Source organism: Pristiophorus japonicus, unplaced genomic scaffold, assembly GCF_044704955.1.
Source record: "Pristiophorus japonicus isolate sPriJap1 unplaced genomic scaffold, sPriJap1.hap1 HAP1_SCAFFOLD_432, whole genome shotgun sequence".
NCBI classification, from domain to species: domain Eukaryota; kingdom Metazoa; phylum Chordata; class Chondrichthyes; family Pristiophoridae; genus Pristiophorus; species Pristiophorus japonicus.
This window is the reverse complement of record NW_027254224.1, coordinates 283,453-301,274: the sequence shown is the minus strand read 5'-3', so window position 1 is coordinate 301,274 and position 17,822 is coordinate 283,453. Positions and strand designations below refer to the sequence as shown.

The window sequence follows — 17,822 nt, the reverse complement described above, 5'->3', positions numbered from 1 at the left end:
GAGCAGGAGTTGGCCATTTGGCTCCTCGAACCTGCTCAGTCATTCACAGATCACGGCTGATCTGATCCTGGCCTCAACTCCACTTCCCTGCCCGCTGCCCATATCCCTGGGCTCCCCGATCGCTCCCATGTGTTCCACTCGAGCCTCGTCATCCAACTACTGCGCTCGTCCCTTCTCCCGCATGCTTATCCAGCTTCCCCTTCAAATGGACGCCCACGGCGCTCGCCAATCGCGGCCCACAAGCCCTTCTCTTTTCCAGAAGACTGGTCGAGAGCCAACAGGTCATCCGGTTGGACGTCGAGACCGGCCAACACTGCAACTGGGGAGCGGGCAGCTTTGAGACATCCCTGAAGATCTCCACGTTACCTTGTCCAGCCTCGGCACAGTCCACGGTGAAGTAGGTAGGCTCGAACGCTTTCAATCCGGTCTTGGCCACTCCTGGCCCATAGACCTTGACCTTCTGCGGGTGGCTTCCTGCTCCAATGTTCACCTACAGCGGAAGAGCCAAGATAAAATCATTGAGGACTACAGGGTACAATCCTAAATGTAAATAGAGAACTGGTTGGCAGACAGGAAGCAAAGAGTAGGAATAAACTGGTCCTTTTCAGAATGGCAGGCAGTGACTAGTGGGGTACCGCAAGGTTCAGTGCTGGGACCCCAGCTATTTCCAATGTACATTAATGATTTCGACGAAGGAATTGAACATAATATCTCCAAGTTTGCAGATGACACTAAGCTGGGTGGCAGTGTGAGCTGTGAGGAGGATGCTAAGAGGCTGCAGGGTGACTTGGAAAGGTTAGGCGAGTGGGCAAATGCAGTATAATGTAGATAAATGTGAGGTTATCCATGTTGGGGGCAAAAACACGAAGGCAGAATCTTATCTGAATGGCGGCAGACTAGGAAAAGGGGAGGTGCAACAAGACCTGGGTGTCATGATTCATCAGTCACTGAAAGTTGGCATGCATGTACAGCAGGCAGCAAATGGTACGTTGGCCTTCATAGCTAGGGGATTTGAATATAGAAGCAGGGAGGTCTTAATGCAGCTGTACAGGGCCTTAGTGAGGCCTCACCTGGAATATTGTGTACAGTTTTGGTCTCCTAATCTGAGGAAGGACATTCTTGCTATTGAGGGAGTGCTGCAAAGGTTCACAAGACTGATTCCAGGGATGGCTGGACTGTCATGAGGAGACTGGATCAACTGGGCCTGTCTTCACTGGAGTTTAGAAGGATGAGCAGGGATCTCATAGAAACATAAGATTTTGACAGGACTGGAAAGGATAGATGCTGGAAGAATGTTCCTGATGTTTGGGAAGTCCAGAACCAGGGGACATAGTCTCAGGATAAGGGCTAGGCCATTTAGGACTGAGATGAGGAGAAACTTCTTCACTCAGAGTTGGTAACCTGTGGAATTCCCTGCCAGAGTTGTTGATGCCAGTTCATTGGATATATTCAAGAGGGAGTTAGATATGGCCCTTATGTTTAAAGGGATCAAGGGGTATGGAGAGAAAGCAGGAAGGGGGTACTGAGGGAATGATCAGCCATGATCTTATTGAATGGCAGTGCAGGCTTGAATGGCCTACTCCTGCACCTATTTTCTATGTTTCTAAAGGGGGTGCATCAGAGAGACTGGGGTGGGGTGGCAGTGGTAGTATGTGTACACAGATCATTGAAGGTGGCAGGGAAGGTTGAGAAAGTGGTTAAAAAAGGTACACCTTTTCCTCAGCTTCATAAAAAAAGGTAGAGTTTGGAAAAAGTGTGTAAATGAACTGGTTATTGTGCCAGCTGGGGTATTGTGTCCAATTCTGGGCACTGTACTTTAGGGAGGATGTGAAGGCCTTTGAGGGTGCAGAGGGAGATTGACCAGAATGGTTACTGGGGCTGAGGGACTTCAGTGATGGGGAGAGACTGGAGAAGCCGGGGTTGTTCTCCTCGGAGCAGAGAAGGTCGAGAGGAGATTTGATCGAGGTGTTCACAATCACGAGGGGTCTGGACAGAGAGACAGAGAAACTGTTCCCATTGGTGGAAGGGTTGAGAACCAGAGGGACACAGATTTAAGACGATTGGAAGAACCAAAGGCAACATGAGGGACAACGTTTTTACGCAGCGAGTGGTTAGGATCTGGAACGCACTGCGAGGGGGCCGTGGAGGGAGACTCAACCACAGCTTTCAAGAGAGTTGGATAAATACTTGAAGGAATAAGATTTGCAGGGCTAGAGGGAGTGGGACTAGCAGAGTCTTCAAGGCTTGAGGGGCCGAATGGCCTCCCTCCGTGCTGTAACCGCTCAATGATGTTGATAACTTGTATCTACATAGCGCCTTCAACATAGTGAAACACCCCTCGCGCTTCAGAGCAGTGCTACAGACAGATAAATTGGACACCAGGTCACAAGAAATTAAGGCAGGAGCTTGGTCAAAGAGGTCGCTTTTAAGGAGCGTCTTAAAAGGAGGAGAGGTAGGGAGGGAGTTCCAGAGCTTGGGGCCCAGGCAGCTGAAGGCACGGCCACCGATGGTGGAGCAATTATAATCAGGGATGCTCAGGAGGGCAGAATTAGAGGAGCGCAGACATCTCGGGGGGGGGGGGGGGGGGGTTGTAAGGGGCTTGAGGAGGTTACACAGAGATAGGGAGGGGCTGTGGGGCTGGAGGTGGTTAGAGATATGGAGGGGCGTCAGGACTGGAGGAGGTTACACAGAGATAGGGAGGGGTGTAGGGGCTGGAGATTACAGAGATAGGGAGGGGGCAAGAAAGCCATGCAAGGATTTGAAAATGAGAATTTTGAAATCGAGGCGTTGCTTAACCGGGAACCAATGTCGGTCAGCGAGCACAGGGGGTGATGGGCGAGTGGGACTTGGTGCAAGTTAGGACACGGGGTCAGTGAGCACAGGGGGTGATGGGTGAGCGGGACTCGGTGCGAGTTAGGACACGGGTCAGAGAGCACAGAGGGTGATGGGTGAGTGGGACTTGGTGCGAGTTAGGACACGGGGTAGTGAGCACAGGGGGTGATGGGCGAGTGGGACTCGGTGCGAGTTAGGACACGGGCAGCTGAGTTTTGGATCACCGAGTTAGTGTCAGGTAGAATGTGGGAGGCCAGCTGCAGTGCGTTGGAATAGTCAAGTCTGGAGGCAACGGAGGCAGGGAGGAGGGCTTCAGCAGCCGAGGAGACGGCCGATGTTATGGAGGTGGAAAAGACGGTTCGAGTTATGATTCGAAGACGACACAATTGGAGCCAAGTACAATGCGGATGTCGGACTGAAGGTGATGAGGCCCCTCATGGAAGATTGGCCCTGCTCCAAGTCACTCACGCTAACCACTCACCCTGAATGGGCTTTCGGGGATGTTCACCCCTCCCCAGGACACCATCACCGTGTGTTTGAGGGGCTTCTTCGGCGTGTACGAACAAGAGTACGTGCCATCCTTGCTCTCCTTCACTTTCACGTCAATGGGCATCCCCTCAGAGTCCTGGAGGAGGAGAAATGGAGGGGGGGGGGAAATGGGGGTGGCCCCGGTTAGAAACAGTCCCAAAAAAGGTAGGGCGAAATCAGTCTGGGGCTCTGAGGGAGGACCACCCTTACCTGACCGAAGACTTTCAGCTGTGACTTCCCGCCGTTCTTCGCATCGACGGTGAATTCTGCTGGTTTGTTGATGACGTTGCCAGTGCTCTCCAAGCCAGGGCCGTAAGCTCGGACCTGCGAACGGAAAGCGAGAGTCAGATCGGTGGGCAGGCTTGGCCCGGCCCACCCGCGACCAGGCCACAATCGCCAGTGTCCGACCACAGGTGCAAGAGACTTGCATTTATATAGCGCCTTTCACGACCACCAGATGTCTCAAAAGCGCTTTACAGCCAAAGTTCTCGTGGAATGGTGTCTGGTTATTGCGGCGGCCAATTTGCGCACAGCAAGCTCCCACAAAGCAATGCGATAATGACTCGGATCATCTGGGGTTTTGTTGTTACGTTGATGGCGGGATGAATATTGGTCGCAGGACACGGGGCAAACTCCCCCTACTCTTTGAAATGCTGCACCTCTGAGTGCGGCGCTCCCTCAGTACCGCCCCTCCGATAGCGCAGTGCGGCGCTCCCTCAGTACCGTCCCTCCGACAGCGCAGTGTGGCGCTCCCTCAGCATCGCCCCTCCGATAGCGCAGTGCGGCGCTCCCTCAGTAGTGCACTGGGAGCATCAGCCCAGATTATGCGCTCGAGTGGAGTGGGACTTGAGTCAGAAGGTTGTGTAATTTAAGCCTGCTACCTACTGAGTCACGGCTGACTGAGAAAATCAGGAATCAGAGGAAATTGCGAATTACAAAAGAATTTGAGAGAAGTCAGTATGTGCAGCTTAGCAGGTTGGGGCTGGCTGATGACACGAGAAATTCTAGCCAATCAGATAAGAACTACTGAGTGAGCCACGGTCATTATGAGGTCAGAACATGAGAAACAGGCCTTGAGGCAGAGGCCTAACTAAACTAACAGAAGGTAGCAAGGAGCCCTTGGATAAACAGTCAATGGAACAAGGTGGTATTTAGAACAGAGCTAAGGAATAGGACGACCTCATGGAGGATGGGAGGGAGCTGTTACTGGTACCGACATTAGTGTCCTCGACCAGGCCAACATCGAAGCACTGACCACACTCGACCAGCTCCGCTGGGCAGGGCCACATTGTCCGCATGCCCCTGACACGAGACTCCCAAAGCAAGCGCTCTACTCGGAACTCCTTCACGGCAAACGAGCCAAAAGGTGGACAGAGGAAACGTTACAGGGACCACCCTCAAAGCCTCCCTGATAAAGTGCAACATCCCCCACCGACACCTGGGAGTCCCTGGGCCCAAAGACCAGTCCGCCCCGAGTGGAGGGAGTGCATCCGGGAGGGGCGCAGAGCACCTCGAGTCTCGTGGCCGAGAGCACGCAGAAACCCAGCGCAGGCAGCGGAAGGAGCGTGCGGCAAACCAGTCCCACCCTCCCCTTCCCTCAACCGGCAGCCGAGGGAGGGACGGAGGGACGGGTTTCCTCGGAGGTGGACCCCATGGAGTTGTTCGGCCGAACTCCAGCAGCGCAAGGAACGAGCAAACGGAGGGAGACCACCAGTCTGCCTCAATATCTGTCCATTCCAGGGGCCATCCCATCGTGCACTGCTTCTGCCACCAAATGTATCCATCGCGTGCTGTATCGAATGATGCTCAAAACCACCGCTCCTTAACAAAAGTATTATTGAAATGGTGATGGCTTGGGAAGTGTCAATGTACAGAGTGTCCTTGTACACCAGTCATTGAAAGCTAACATGCAGGGGCAGCGAGCAGTTAGGACGACAAGTGGTCTGTTGGTCTTCATTGCGAGAGGGTTTGAGTACAGGAGCAAGGAGGTCTTACTCCAGTCGTACAGGGCCCTGGTGAGACCACACCTGGAGTATTGAGAGCAGTTTTGGTCTCCTTACCCAAGGAAGGATATACCTGCCACAGGAGGGAGTGCAGCGAAGGTTCACCAGGCTGATTCCTGGGAGGGCAGGACTGCCGTATGAGGAGAGATCGGGTTGACTGGGCCTGTGTTCACTGGAGTTTAGAAGAATGAGAGGGGATCTCATTGAAAGGTATAAAATTCTGACGGGGTTGGACAGACTGGATGCGGGGAGGGTGTTTCCCCCCGGGGCTGGGAAGTCTAGAACAAGGGGTCACAGTCTCAGGATACGGGGTAGGAAATTTAGGAGCGAGATGAGGAGAAATGTTTTCACTCCGAGGGAGGTGAACCTGTGGAATTCTCTACCGCAGAAGGCTGTGGAGGCCAAGTCACTGAATATATTTAAGAGGGAGATGGATAGATTTCTAGACACAAAGGGCATCAAGGGGTATGGGGAGAAAGCAGGAATATGGTGTTGGGATAGAGGATCAGATTGAATGGCGCAGGCTCGAGGGGCTGAATGGCCAACTACTGCTCCTGTTATCTATGTTTCTATGTTTAAAACATGCCAAGACCCTTTGGGTAATGCACACACATGACCAGCAATCAGAGGTGATGTCTTTTCGTTAACCAGAGGTCCTCCCCCCACATCTGGGATCAAAGGGCACGACTAGTGAGCCAGAGAGCATCCATGACATGCCTGGTCTATCCTCTATCTCTGTCCTAAATATTTGGGGGGGCCCCCTTGTGCACAAAACACAAAAAGTTGGCATGCAGGTACAGCAAATCATCATAGGCAGGCCCTCGGAATCAAGGAAGGCTTGCTTCCACTCTAAAAAAGGAGTTCGGTGACTGAACAGTCCAATACATGAACCACAGCCCCAGTCACAGGTGGGACAGACAGTGGTTGAGGGCAAGGGTGGGTGGGACTGGTTTGTTGTAGTAATCAGGAAGGCCAATGGAATCTTGGCCTTTATTGCAAAGGGGACAGAGTATAAAAGCAGGGAAGTCTTGCTCCAGTTATACAGGGTATTGGTGAGGCCACACCTGGAGTACTGCGTGCAGTTTTGGTCTCCGTATTTACGAAAGGATACACTTGCTTTGGAGGCAGTTCAGAGAAGGTTCACTCGGTTGATTCCAGAGATGAGGGGGGTTGACTTACGAGGAAAGGTTGAGGTTGGGCCTCTACTCATTGGAGTTCAGAAGAATGAGAGGCGATCTTATCGAAACAAGATAATGAGGGGGGCTTGACAAGGTGGATGCAGAGAGGATGTTCCCACTGATGGGGAAGACTAGAACTAGGGGGCAAGGTCTTAGAATAAGGGGCCGCCCATTTAAAACTGAGATGAGGAGGAATTTCTGAGGGTTGTAAATCTGTGGAATTCTCGGCCCCAGAGAGCTGTGGAAGCCGGGACATCGAATATATTGAAGGCAGAGATACAGATTTGAGAGCGATAAGGGAGTCGAGGGTTATGGGGAGCGAGCGGGGAAATGGAGCAGAGTCCATGATTGGATCAGTCGCGATCGAATTGAATGGCGGAGCAGGCTCGAGGGGCCAGGTGGCTGACTCCCGTCTCTTGTGTTCTTATGCCCCTCCAGAGAAAGTGGTTTATCCTCGGGCCTCTTGCTACCATCTCTGGTTAGTCCTGCCTCGCTTTGAAGGCCTGTGCTGTTGTGTCCGGGCCTCGTAACTACGTTAGCTCCCCATGTGATTATGCTCCAGGGCTCTGAACTCCCCTCTGTCCTCCTGCACCCCCCTCCCCCCCTTCCTTACCTTCTCCGGTTTGAAGTTGGCCGGTGCAGATTTGATGTCAGCCATGAAGGGACTGTACTTGATGTCCTCATTGTTACACAGAACGTGAACGGCATACTCCCCGGATTCGGTGGGCCAGTATCGCACGTCACATGACCCGTCTCCCTTGTCGTCGCACTCAATCTTGGCCTGAGATGGGCCTTCCACCGAGAAACCTATCGGGCGGAAGGTGGGAGGGGCGAGGTGGAAGAGACACAGGTTAGTCATCCTACCATCAGGGAGAGAACATCGACTGTTACCACAGCAACAGGAGGCCCATTCAGCCCCTCGAGCCAATTATATCAGTGTGGTATATTCGCAGAGCACAGCTTTCTAACATGGCAAACAGCTCAGAAGTCTCCGGAACCTCCTGCTTATTAACTCTGCAGTTACAGTACACAATATGCCCACATCCACACTGTGGAGCTACAAACATTACACACTGACATTACAATTAGGAACAGGAGGAAGCCCAGTCAGCCCCTTGAGCCCGTCACCATAGCAACAGGAGGCCCAGTTGTCACCATAGCAACAGGAGGAAGCCCAGTCAGCCCCTCAAGCCCGTCACCATAACAGCAGGAGGCCCAGTCAGCCCCTCGGAGCCTATCACCATAGCAACAGGAGGCCCAGTCAGCCCCTCGAGCCTGTCACCATAGCAACAGGAGGCCCAGTCAGCCCCTCGAGCCTGTCACCATAGCAGCAACAGGAGGCCCAGTCAGCCCCTCGAGCCTGTCACCATAGCAGCAACAGGAGGCCCAGTCAGCCCCTCGAGCCTGTCACCATAGCAGCAACAGGAGGCCCAGTCAGCCCCTCGAGCCTGTCACCATAGCAGCAGGAGGCGGCCCAGTCAGCCCCTCGGGCCTGTTCTACCGTTCAATGACTGATCTAGATCTTGCCTCCATTTGGTTCTGTAACCCTCAATACCCTTTACTCAAATCAAGCTCAGGTCTTTAAATTTTCAATTGACAGCCAGCCACCCCCCCCCCCCAGTTCCAGATTCCCACTGCCCTGTGTGTGAAGTGTTTCCTGACATAATCCCCCGAATGGCCTGGCTCGAATTTGAAGGGGACTTCCCCCCACTAGAGGGAACAGTTTCTCTCGATCGTTGCACGCTCACTCACCCAGTGTTCCAACGTCCGTCCCAATGGCTTCCACCACAAAGTCAGCAGATTGTCCAGCAATTCCTCCCTCCAGACCAGGCCCCCACGCTCTGACCTTCTGAGTTCCAGCTTCAGACCCAACCTTCACCTCAAACGGGCTGCGGAGACACAGGAGAACACTGACTCAGTTCCAGCAAACTTGGAATAAACCCCTTACTTTCTCTTCCCCTTTCCCCCCCCCACCCCCCACAGTAGAAAGTTCACAAAATTATTTACAATATTCATTTATATAGCGCCTTTGACATAGTGAAACATCCCAGAACACTTCACAGCTGTTACAAGGCGAAACAGACCAATTTGACACCAAGCCACAAAAGAAATAATTAAGGCTGTTGGAAAGAGTGAGGTCATGTTGGCAGAAAAAAAAATTATTTAAATGGAGAGAGATTGCAAAGTGCTGCAGTACAGCGGGACCTGGGGGTTACTTGTGCATGAAACACAAAAGGTTAGTATGCAGGTACAGCAAGTGATCAGGAAGGCCAAAGGGGATGGAGTATAAAAGCAGGGAAGTCTTGCTCCAGTTATACAGGGTATTGGTGAGGCCACACCTGGAGTACTGCGTGCAGTTTTGGTTTACATATTTACGAAAGGATATACTTGCTTTGGAGGCAGTTCAGAGAAGGTTCACTCGGTTGATTCCAGAGATGAGGGGGTTGACTTTTGAGGAAAGGTTGGGCCTCTACTCATTGGAATTCAGAAGAATGAGAGGTGATCTTATGGAAACGTATAAGATTATGAGGGGGCTTGACAAGGTGGATGCAGAGAGGATGTTCCCACTGATGGGGAAGACTAGAACTAGGGGGGCATGGTCTTAGAATAAGGGGCCGACCATTTAAAAACAGAGATGAGGAAGAATTTCTTCTGAGGATTGCAAATCTGTGGAATTTGTTGCCTCAGAGAGCTGTGGAAGCAGGGTCATTGAATATATTTAAAAAGGTGGATACAGATTTTGTGAGCAAGGGAGTGAAGGGTTATGGGGAGCGGGCAGGGAAGTGGAACCGAGTCCATGATCAGATGGGCCGCGATCATATTGAATGGCGGAGCAGGCTCGAGGGGGATGAATCCTGCTCCTATTTGACACTAGTGAAAAAAAGTTACCTCCGGGGTATATGCTGACCGCCCCAAGTGATGGAGACAGTGTATGTCCCGGAGGAGTTGGGGTAGTATTCACAAGAGTAGACTCCATCACCCAAATCTTTTTGCTTCACGAGTTCTTCAAGACCTTCTGTTGGAGAAGCAGTACAAGGTTAGCAGTTTCAAGGTAGCTCTGAACCTGGTTTGTGTCACCCCCTCCCCCCCTCCCACCCCATGTACCCTCTTCCTGCACCCCCGCCCCACCCAAACTAAGAATTAAAAAAAAAAGTGTTCAGTAATAAAATTGATTCTGTGTATGTATAAATGTTGAAAGTGTAGACTACACAAAAAGAGTTTTGAAAGATTCAAAATGGAAGCTCACAGACCAGCAGCATGGCGTTTGCATGTGGTGTTAATTGGAAAGCCATTAAACCCAATCAAGGGATGGCTGGGCCAGTCCAGCAGACACGAGTAAGGAGAGCCAATAAGGAACTGCCCCGGAACCAAGGTCCAAACCTGGAGTCCATTGTTCCTCCAAAAGCAAGGGATAGAAACATAAATAGGTACAGGAGGCGGCCATTCGGCCCTTCTAGCCTGCACCGCCATTCAATGAGTTCATGGCTGAACATTCAACTTCAGTACCCCATTCCTGCTTTCTCGCCATACCCCTTGATCCCCCTAGTAGCAAGGACTTCATCTAACTCCTTTTTGAATATATTTAGTGAATTGGCCTCAACAACTTTGTGGTAGAGAATTCCACAGGTTCACCACTCTCTGGGTGAAGAAGTTCCTCCGCATCTCGGTCCTAACTGGCTTACCCCTTATCGTTAGACTGTGACCCCTGGTTCTGGATTTCCCCAACATCAGGAACATTCTTCCTGCATCTAACTTGTCTAGTCCAGTCAGAATTTTATATGCTATGAGATCCCCTCTCATCCTTCTAAATTCCAGTGAGCCTAGTCGATCCAGTCTTTCTTCATTTGTCAGTCCTGCCATCCCGGGAATCAGACTGGTGAACCTTCACTGCACTCCCTCAATAGCAAGAACATCCTTCCTCAGATTAGGAGACCAAAACTGAACACAATATTCCAGGTGAGGCCTCACCAAGGCCCTGTACAACTGAAGTAAGACCTCCCTGCTCCTATACTCAAATCCTCTCGCTATGAAGGCCAACATGCCATTTGCCTTCACCGCCTGCTGTACCTGCATGGCCAACTTTCAAATGACTGATGTACCATGACACCCAGGTCTCATTGCACCTCCCCTTTTCCTAATCTGCTGCCATTCAGATAATATTCTGCCTTCCTGTTTTTGCCCCCAAAGTGGATAACCTCACACTTATCCACATTATACTGCATCTGCCATGCATTTGCCCACTCACCCAACCTGTCCAAGTCACCCTGCAGCCTCTTAGCATCCTCCTCGCAGCTCACACCGCCACCCAACTTAGTGTCATCTGCAAACTTGGATATTACATATAAAAACTCAAGCCAGTTTGCTCCTTAAGCACACCTCCCTCTACAGACCAAGCAGCAGGCCCTATGCTGTGCCAGAGAAAAGTATATAGTTATCATAACCTCATTGTTGTAACTAAGGTAGATCCACAGGATAACTGATAAATGGGCACGTGTGTGTTTTTAAATAAACTTCAGAATTGTTTGAGAACCGTCTCGCTGTCAATTTAATGCCAGAGATTTAGAAATCTTACACCACCCCAAGCTGAGGGCCATATATCTGAGCATTAGGTTACTAGGACTGTGGGGCGGGGGAAATCATCAAGGCCAAGCCAAGGAAGAATATACTTGCATCAGAGGTCAGAGGTCAGAGTTCAAAGGTTCACCAGACTAACTCCAGAGGCTCGTCTTATGGAGGAGATGGAGTAGATTGTCTGAAGTCGAGTGTGTCAGCCCGGAGAGGTGATCGCATTGATACCTACAAGATTCTGAGGGGGATTGACAGGGTAGATGCAGGGAGGGTGTTTCTCCCCCTCCCCCCGAGCTGGGGAGTCTAGAACCAAGGGGTCACACAGTCTCTGGATAAGGGGTCGGCCATTTTAGGACCGAGATGGAAGAAGAATTTCTTCACTCGGACAATGATGAATCGTTGGAATTCTCTGCCCCAAAGGGCAGTGGAGGCTCAGTCGTTGAGTATATTCAAGGCGGAGATGGACAGACTTTTGAGGGTCGAGGGGAAAGCAAGAGATCGGGCGGGAAAGGGGAGTTGAGGTCAAAGATCAGCTGTGACCTTGTTGAATGGCGGAGCAGGCTCGAGGGGCCGAATGGCCGACTCCTGTGCTTATCCCATCTCCCAGTGTAAAAAGGTGAAGGCAAGAGCAGGCATTTATATAGAACCTTAGTCGTGTTAGATGGAGGGATAAATATCGGCCCCAGAACGCCAGGAAGAACTCTCGATCCCCTCCCTCCAAGTAAACCGAACCCACTGTGCCCCCTCGGTTTGACCCCCTCCGAACTCCATTTTGGACAAAAAAAACTACTCACTTGGTCCCTTCACAACGATCTTCAGCTCCCCGCTCCCTGCACCTTTGGTGTACACCTTGAAGTCGGCTGTCTCCTTTGCGCGCACGCCCTTGGGCTGAAGGCCACGCCCGACAGCACGACAGGCGGTGGGATTGCAAGCTGCAGGAGGAAGAGGGAGAAAAAAAATGCTCGGCAAAAGATCGACTGGTCCATCAAAGCCCGCACCCCTCATCATGACTAAATACTTCCCAGCCTGGCCCCCCCCCCCACCAATCATACGCGATAGATTTTGATATGTGATACGTTCTGCAAAACAAAGAAACTCTCAAAGCCCCCCCGTGTCAGTTGGGACACCCAACAAAAATTTCAGAGGAAGTCCAGAAATCCTCGTCGCCAATGTGATACATTCTTACGGCATTAACACTCCACACGATGGCTCCAACAGAAACGGTGACTTTGGCACAGGAACCTTATAGTATTTACATTAGTTTCATTGCCACAGCGGTCCACGAGGGGCGTGAGCTCAATGGCAACATGGGCACGGGTTCTCTATAATAATTTAGAAAAAAAAAAAGACACTTGCCTCCTCGCGGAGGCCATCGCGGCCCCAATCAGGAACCGGTCCCTCGAAGAGATGGAGAGAGTCAGTAGCCATCAACGCATCCCAGAGGCTCGCCGACACCCAGCCCATTCCCGCTCTTGCACAGCTTAAACCCACGGTCCCTTGACCCTCCCCAATTTGTCCCACCTGGAACAATCCACCAACAGGAACTCTATCCAACCCTTGCACCAATTTATAGACCTCCATCAGGCCGCCTCACAAGTCAGCACTGTTCGAAAGAGAGGCGACCGAGCTCCTCGAGGCTATGAGCGGAGGTTCTCGACGAGGGGGAAAAGTTTTAAACAAGGTCCTCGCGAGCAGTCATCAGCTTCATGGGAGAGGAGGCTGAGGGGAGACCTTAGAGGTACATAAAATTATGAGGGGGCCTGGCTAGAGCAGACAGAATGGACCAGTTTCCCTTGGCAGGGGGGGGGGGGGGGGTCAAGGAGTGAAAGTAATTGGAGGGGGGAGGTTTAGAGGGGATTTGAGGGGCAATTTCCTCACCGAGGGTGGTGGGAGTCTGGGGCAGAATCGCTGCCTGAAAGGGTGGTAGAGGCAGAAACCCTCACCAACATTTAAAGGGTACCAGGTGGAACCTCCCTGATCCAGAACCGTTCTCGGCCACCAGGATGGGGCATGTGCAAAACTCGGACATGAACAAATTTAAGTCCTTTCTCACTGCCGACTCCCGCAATCGCCCCCCCCCACTCATGATCTCTCTGCCGCACTCCCAGCCCCACTACCCACTTGCTCAGTACCTGTACCGTCCAATTTAACGTGACCACCCCTTGTCTGGAACAGGCCAGGTCCTGGATAAGGATGGTTCAACTTGTATAATTGTGAAATGCCGTAACACCACAGGGCTACGGACCCAGAGCTCAAAAGTGGGATTAGGCCTGGATGGCTCTTGGACCAAAATGGCCTCCTTCCGTGCTGTACATTTCTCTGATTCTATTCTGTGACCACCAAGTAGAAAGGGAGGCATTTGATGGGAGTCGGGTGGGGCGTTTGAGATTTACTGAGGGAGCAAGATAAGCACACAGATAGGACAAGGGAGCAAGGGTGGGGGGGTCACCAATTGGAATGGGAGAAGGTTGGTTGGTCATCAGGAATGTTGGAAGTCCTGCCAAGCCTCCCACTCCCAAGGAATGGCTCAGGGGCACTCAATACTCGACTTATTGCAAAGGGGATAGAGTATAAAAGCAGGGAAGTCTTGCTACAGTTATACAGGGTATTGATGAGGCCACACCTGGAGTACTGCGTGCAGTTTTGGTTTCCAGATTTACAAAAGGATATTTGCTTTGGAGGCAGTTCAGAGAAGGTTCACTCGGTTGATCCCACGGATGAAAGGGTTACCTTATGATAGATTGAGTAGACTGGGTCTTTACTCGTTGGAATTCAGAAGAATGAGGGATGATATAGAAACATTTAAAATAATGAAAGGGATAGACAAGATTGAGGCAGAGAGGTTGTTTCCACTGGTCGGGGAGACTAGGACTAGGGGGCACAGCCTCAAAATACAGGGGAGCCAATTTAAAACTGGAGTTGAGAAGGAATTTCTTCTCCCAGAGGGTTGTGAATCTGTGGAATTCTCTGCCCAAGGAAGCAGTTGAGGCTAGCTCATTGAATGTATTCAAATCGCAATATTGGTTAAAAATCTATAAGGGAATTAAGGGTTACGGGGAGCGGGCGGGTAAGTGGAGCTGAGTCCACGGCCAGATCAGCCATGATCTTGTTGAATGGCGGAGCAGGCTCGAGGGGCTAGATGGCTTCCTCCTGCTCCTAATTCTTATGTTCTTATGACTAATGAGGAAAGGTCGAGTAGGTTGGGCCTCTACTCATTGGAATTCAGAAGAATGAGAGGTGATCTTATCGAAACATAGATTATGAGGGGGCTCGACAAGGTGGATGCCAAGAGGATGTTTCCACTGATGGGGAAGATTAGAACTAGGGGGCATAATCTTAGGATAAGGGGCCACCCATTTAAAACTGAGATGGAGGAAGAGTTTCCTCCAAGGGTTGTAAATCTGTGGAATTCACTGCCTCAGAGCTGTGCAAGCTGGGTCATTGAATAAATTTAAGACAGAAATAGACAGTTTCTTAACCGATAAGGGGGTGGGCAGGGAAGTGGAGCCGAGTCCATAATCGGAATCAGTCATGATCGTATTAAATGGCGGAGCAGGCTCGAGGGGCCAAATCCTGCTCCTATCTCATGTTATGTTCAATCATCCCAAGCTCCAAATCATGGTGGACAGAGAGCCCATCTTGATTTGGTTGGGGATGACGGTGTGGAGGGGTTAGAGAGGTGCAGAAGTGTGCCTTGGGGGAAGGAGTCTCCATCACAAATCACCTCAAGAGCCCAAGGATAGAGCATTGGAGCTGGCTCATTCCATGGAAGGCATCAAGCAATGGCTAGATCATCTTTTGGATAGAAGGATAGGGTTTTGGTTGGGGGGGAAAGTCATACCTGGGAGTTTGTCCAATGGGGGAACAGGCTGAACAGCCTCCTCCAGTCCCAACAAAGGTATCTCTGGACCGCAGAAGAAGGATATTGATCGATCAAGAGAAGAGGGCTCATTTTTGGTTAGTTCAAACTTACTGGAAAAAAGGTCAGACAGTCCACATCTCAGTGGGTCAAGGTCAGCAGGAGGGGAGATGTCAAAGGTCAACCAGCTGGGAGATGATCAGACAGATTGGATCCAGCTCCCAAGAGATAAGCAGACAGTTTGAGCAGAGGGGAGAGAGAAGCCAAGAGAGATCAGAGCTTGAGTAGGAAAGAGAAAAAAAAAAAAAGAGGATTAACATGCTGGTAATCATACATGAAGGCAAAACTCATTGACCCAACAGTTGAAAACCCCCAAAGCTGAGTCAGACAGAAACTGTTCCTATAAAACAGGTGAAGGTGGTTACAAAATCAACTGGTGATCACTAAGTGGTCAAAGGGAAGACTTGGCTTTATTCTACAATGACGAGAGTTGCTACAAAGACTATCGTGGTTAACATAGCCCCAACTCCCTTGGAGGGAGTGCAGTGTAGGTTTACCAGAATCTTGGCCTTTATTGCAAAGGGGATAGAGTATAAAAGCAGGGAAGTCTTGCTCCAGTTATACAGGGTATTGGTGAGGCCACACCTGGAGTACTGCGTGCAGTTTTGGTCTCTATTTACGAAAGGATGTACTTGCATTGGAGGCAGTTCAGAGAAGGTTCACTCGGTTGATTCTGGGGATGAGGGGGTTGACTTGACGAAAGGTTGAGGAGGTTGGGCCTCTACTCATTGGAATTCAGAAGAATGAGAGGTGATCTTATCGAAAGGTATAAGATTATGAGGGGGCTCGACAAGGTGGATGCAGAGAGGATGTTTCCACTGATGGGGGAGACTAGAACTCGGGGCCATGGTCTTAGAATAAGGGGCCGCCCATTTAAAACGGAGATGAGGAGGAATTTCTTCTGGTGAATCTGTGGAATTCTCTGCCCCAGAGAGCGGTGGAGGCTGGGTCATTGAATATATTTAAAAGCAGAGATAGAGAGACTTTTGAATAATAGAGTGAAGGGTTTAATGGGGGAAGTGGAATGGAGGCCAAGATCAGATCAGCCGCAATCTTATTTGTCATGTACGTACAAGCTGTTTGTAGCCACCAGATGGCATCATTGTTGGAGGCCATTGAGCAGCATGCACAAGGTACTGCTCTGGTATAAAAGGCCAGCCATTGAGAGAGTCAGGCACTTTGGGCCTAAATACAGCAGGAGACTAGTTGTATCTTGTTCAGTTACAGTACTCAGCTTGAACCTTTATTGCATACACAACATTGAATGGCAGAGCGGGTTCAAGGGGCCGAATGGCCGACTCCTGCTCCCATTTTTTGTGTCCTTCAGGTGAAATGCCTGAAGGAAAAGGTGCTGCTCCTTGAGCTTGCGTTGAGCTTTGTTGGGACAGGTGTAAGAGACAGGACGGAGTCAGAGTGGGACCGGGGAAAAGATTATTGAGACGTGATGGGCCGAGGGTCAATTGGCCAGACATCCATCTTTTTGGTTATTGGCTTTTCGTCAACGTGGTGTTGGGATGAGGGGGTGGGGGGGGGGGGGGGGGGGGAAGAAGAGGGGTTAGGACCAGTACGGGTAGCGCCAGGGTCAAATCTCAAATGGTGGGGACTAACGCAGGTAACGGGCGAGCAGGGAAGTGGAGCAGAGTCCATGGTCGGATCAGCAGCGATCTTAATAAATGGCTGACTCCTGCTCCGATTCACGTTGTCCCACCCAATCCATGCAGGAACTGGTCCAAATGGGTGCTCTTCAGGAAACCTGATGGTCCCTGGAGGGAGGGAGGGTGGGTCGGGTCATCAAGGCCAAACCAGAGCACCTCTTCATCTGCATACACGCCAGGATTTACATTCTCCCCAGCCCAAGGACAAAACCAAAAACATCTAACTGGAGCATGGAGGTAACCTCCAGCGGAGTATTGCTCAGGGTCACACCAGGAACCCAGTCTACAGAAACAAACAAGGAGGAGGCCCATTCAGCCCCTCGAGCCGGTTACAAATAGTCCGTGGTCTAATTGAATGCATCAACGGCCATCTGCCACCGCGATTCAGTGTCCCTTAATACCCTTCCCCAACAAATATCTCTCGCTCAGTCTCGACATTAAAAAAGGGACTCCCAGATCATTGATGGCAACAGCCCCACCCACCCCACCCCACACCCCCAGCAGGTCCCGGCCTACCTTCAGCTATAGTGACGGTAAACGGGCTCTTGGGAATCTGGCCTCCGGCAAAGGTGATGTAGATGGTGTGGGCCCCCTCGATGGTGGGGGTGTAGGTGCAGCGATACGAGCTGTTACCCCGATCTTCCAGCTGGATCTCCACGGTGTCCTTCTTCCCGTTGGGGTCAGTGACAGTCACCGCAACATCTCCCACACCTGCACCTGGGGAGAGAGAGAGAGAGAGAGAGAGAGGGAGGGGACAGGTCAGAGCCAGAGAGCACAACACTGAGGAGGGAGAGGGAGCGAACATTGGGAAGGAGAGAGACACAGAGCAAAAGGAGGGAAGGAGACAGACAGGAGACTGGGTAACCAGGAGAGACACAGGATTGACGATAACTGGTGATGGAACCAGAGGGGGGAAGACGGGGAGAATGTTTTGACGCAGAGAGTTGTGATCGGGAACGCGCTGCCTGAAAGCTCGTGGGAGCAGATTCAATCGTAACCTTCAAACAGGGAATTGGATGGAGAGAAAAAAAAATTGCAGGGTTGTGGGGAAAGCAGTGTGCACCGTCCACAAGATGCACCGCGGCAACTCGCCAAGGCTTCTTCGGCAGCACCTCCCAAACCCGCGACCTCTACCCGC

The 17,822-nt window shown here is 51.2% G+C and overlaps 1 protein-coding gene across 5 annotated transcripts in view; it reads right to left on the bottom strand.

Moving 5' to 3' along the window:
- Positions 1–17,822, bottom strand: part of LOC139251691 (filamin-A-like) — a 121,868-nt gene that overhangs the window by 67,617 nt on the left and 36,429 nt on the right. For all 5 annotated transcript variants that reach the window (XM_070873258.1, XM_070873260.1, XM_070873259.1 and 2 more), the window contains exons 8-15: positions 17,201–17,401; positions 11,905–12,042; positions 9,431–9,557; positions 8,294–8,430; positions 7,155–7,348; positions 3,571–3,684; positions 3,314–3,457; positions 367–490 (exon numbers count right to left, since the gene is read on the bottom strand). In XM_070873258.1, the coding sequence (XP_070729359.1) occupies positions 367–490; positions 3,314–3,457; positions 3,571–3,684; positions 7,155–7,348; positions 8,294–8,430; positions 9,431–9,557; positions 11,905–12,042; positions 17,201–17,401 (1,179 nt within the window). The remainder of the gene's footprint in view (positions 1–366; positions 491–3,313; positions 3,458–3,570; positions 3,685–7,154; positions 7,349–8,293; positions 8,431–9,430; positions 9,558–11,904; positions 12,043–17,200; positions 17,402–17,822) is intronic.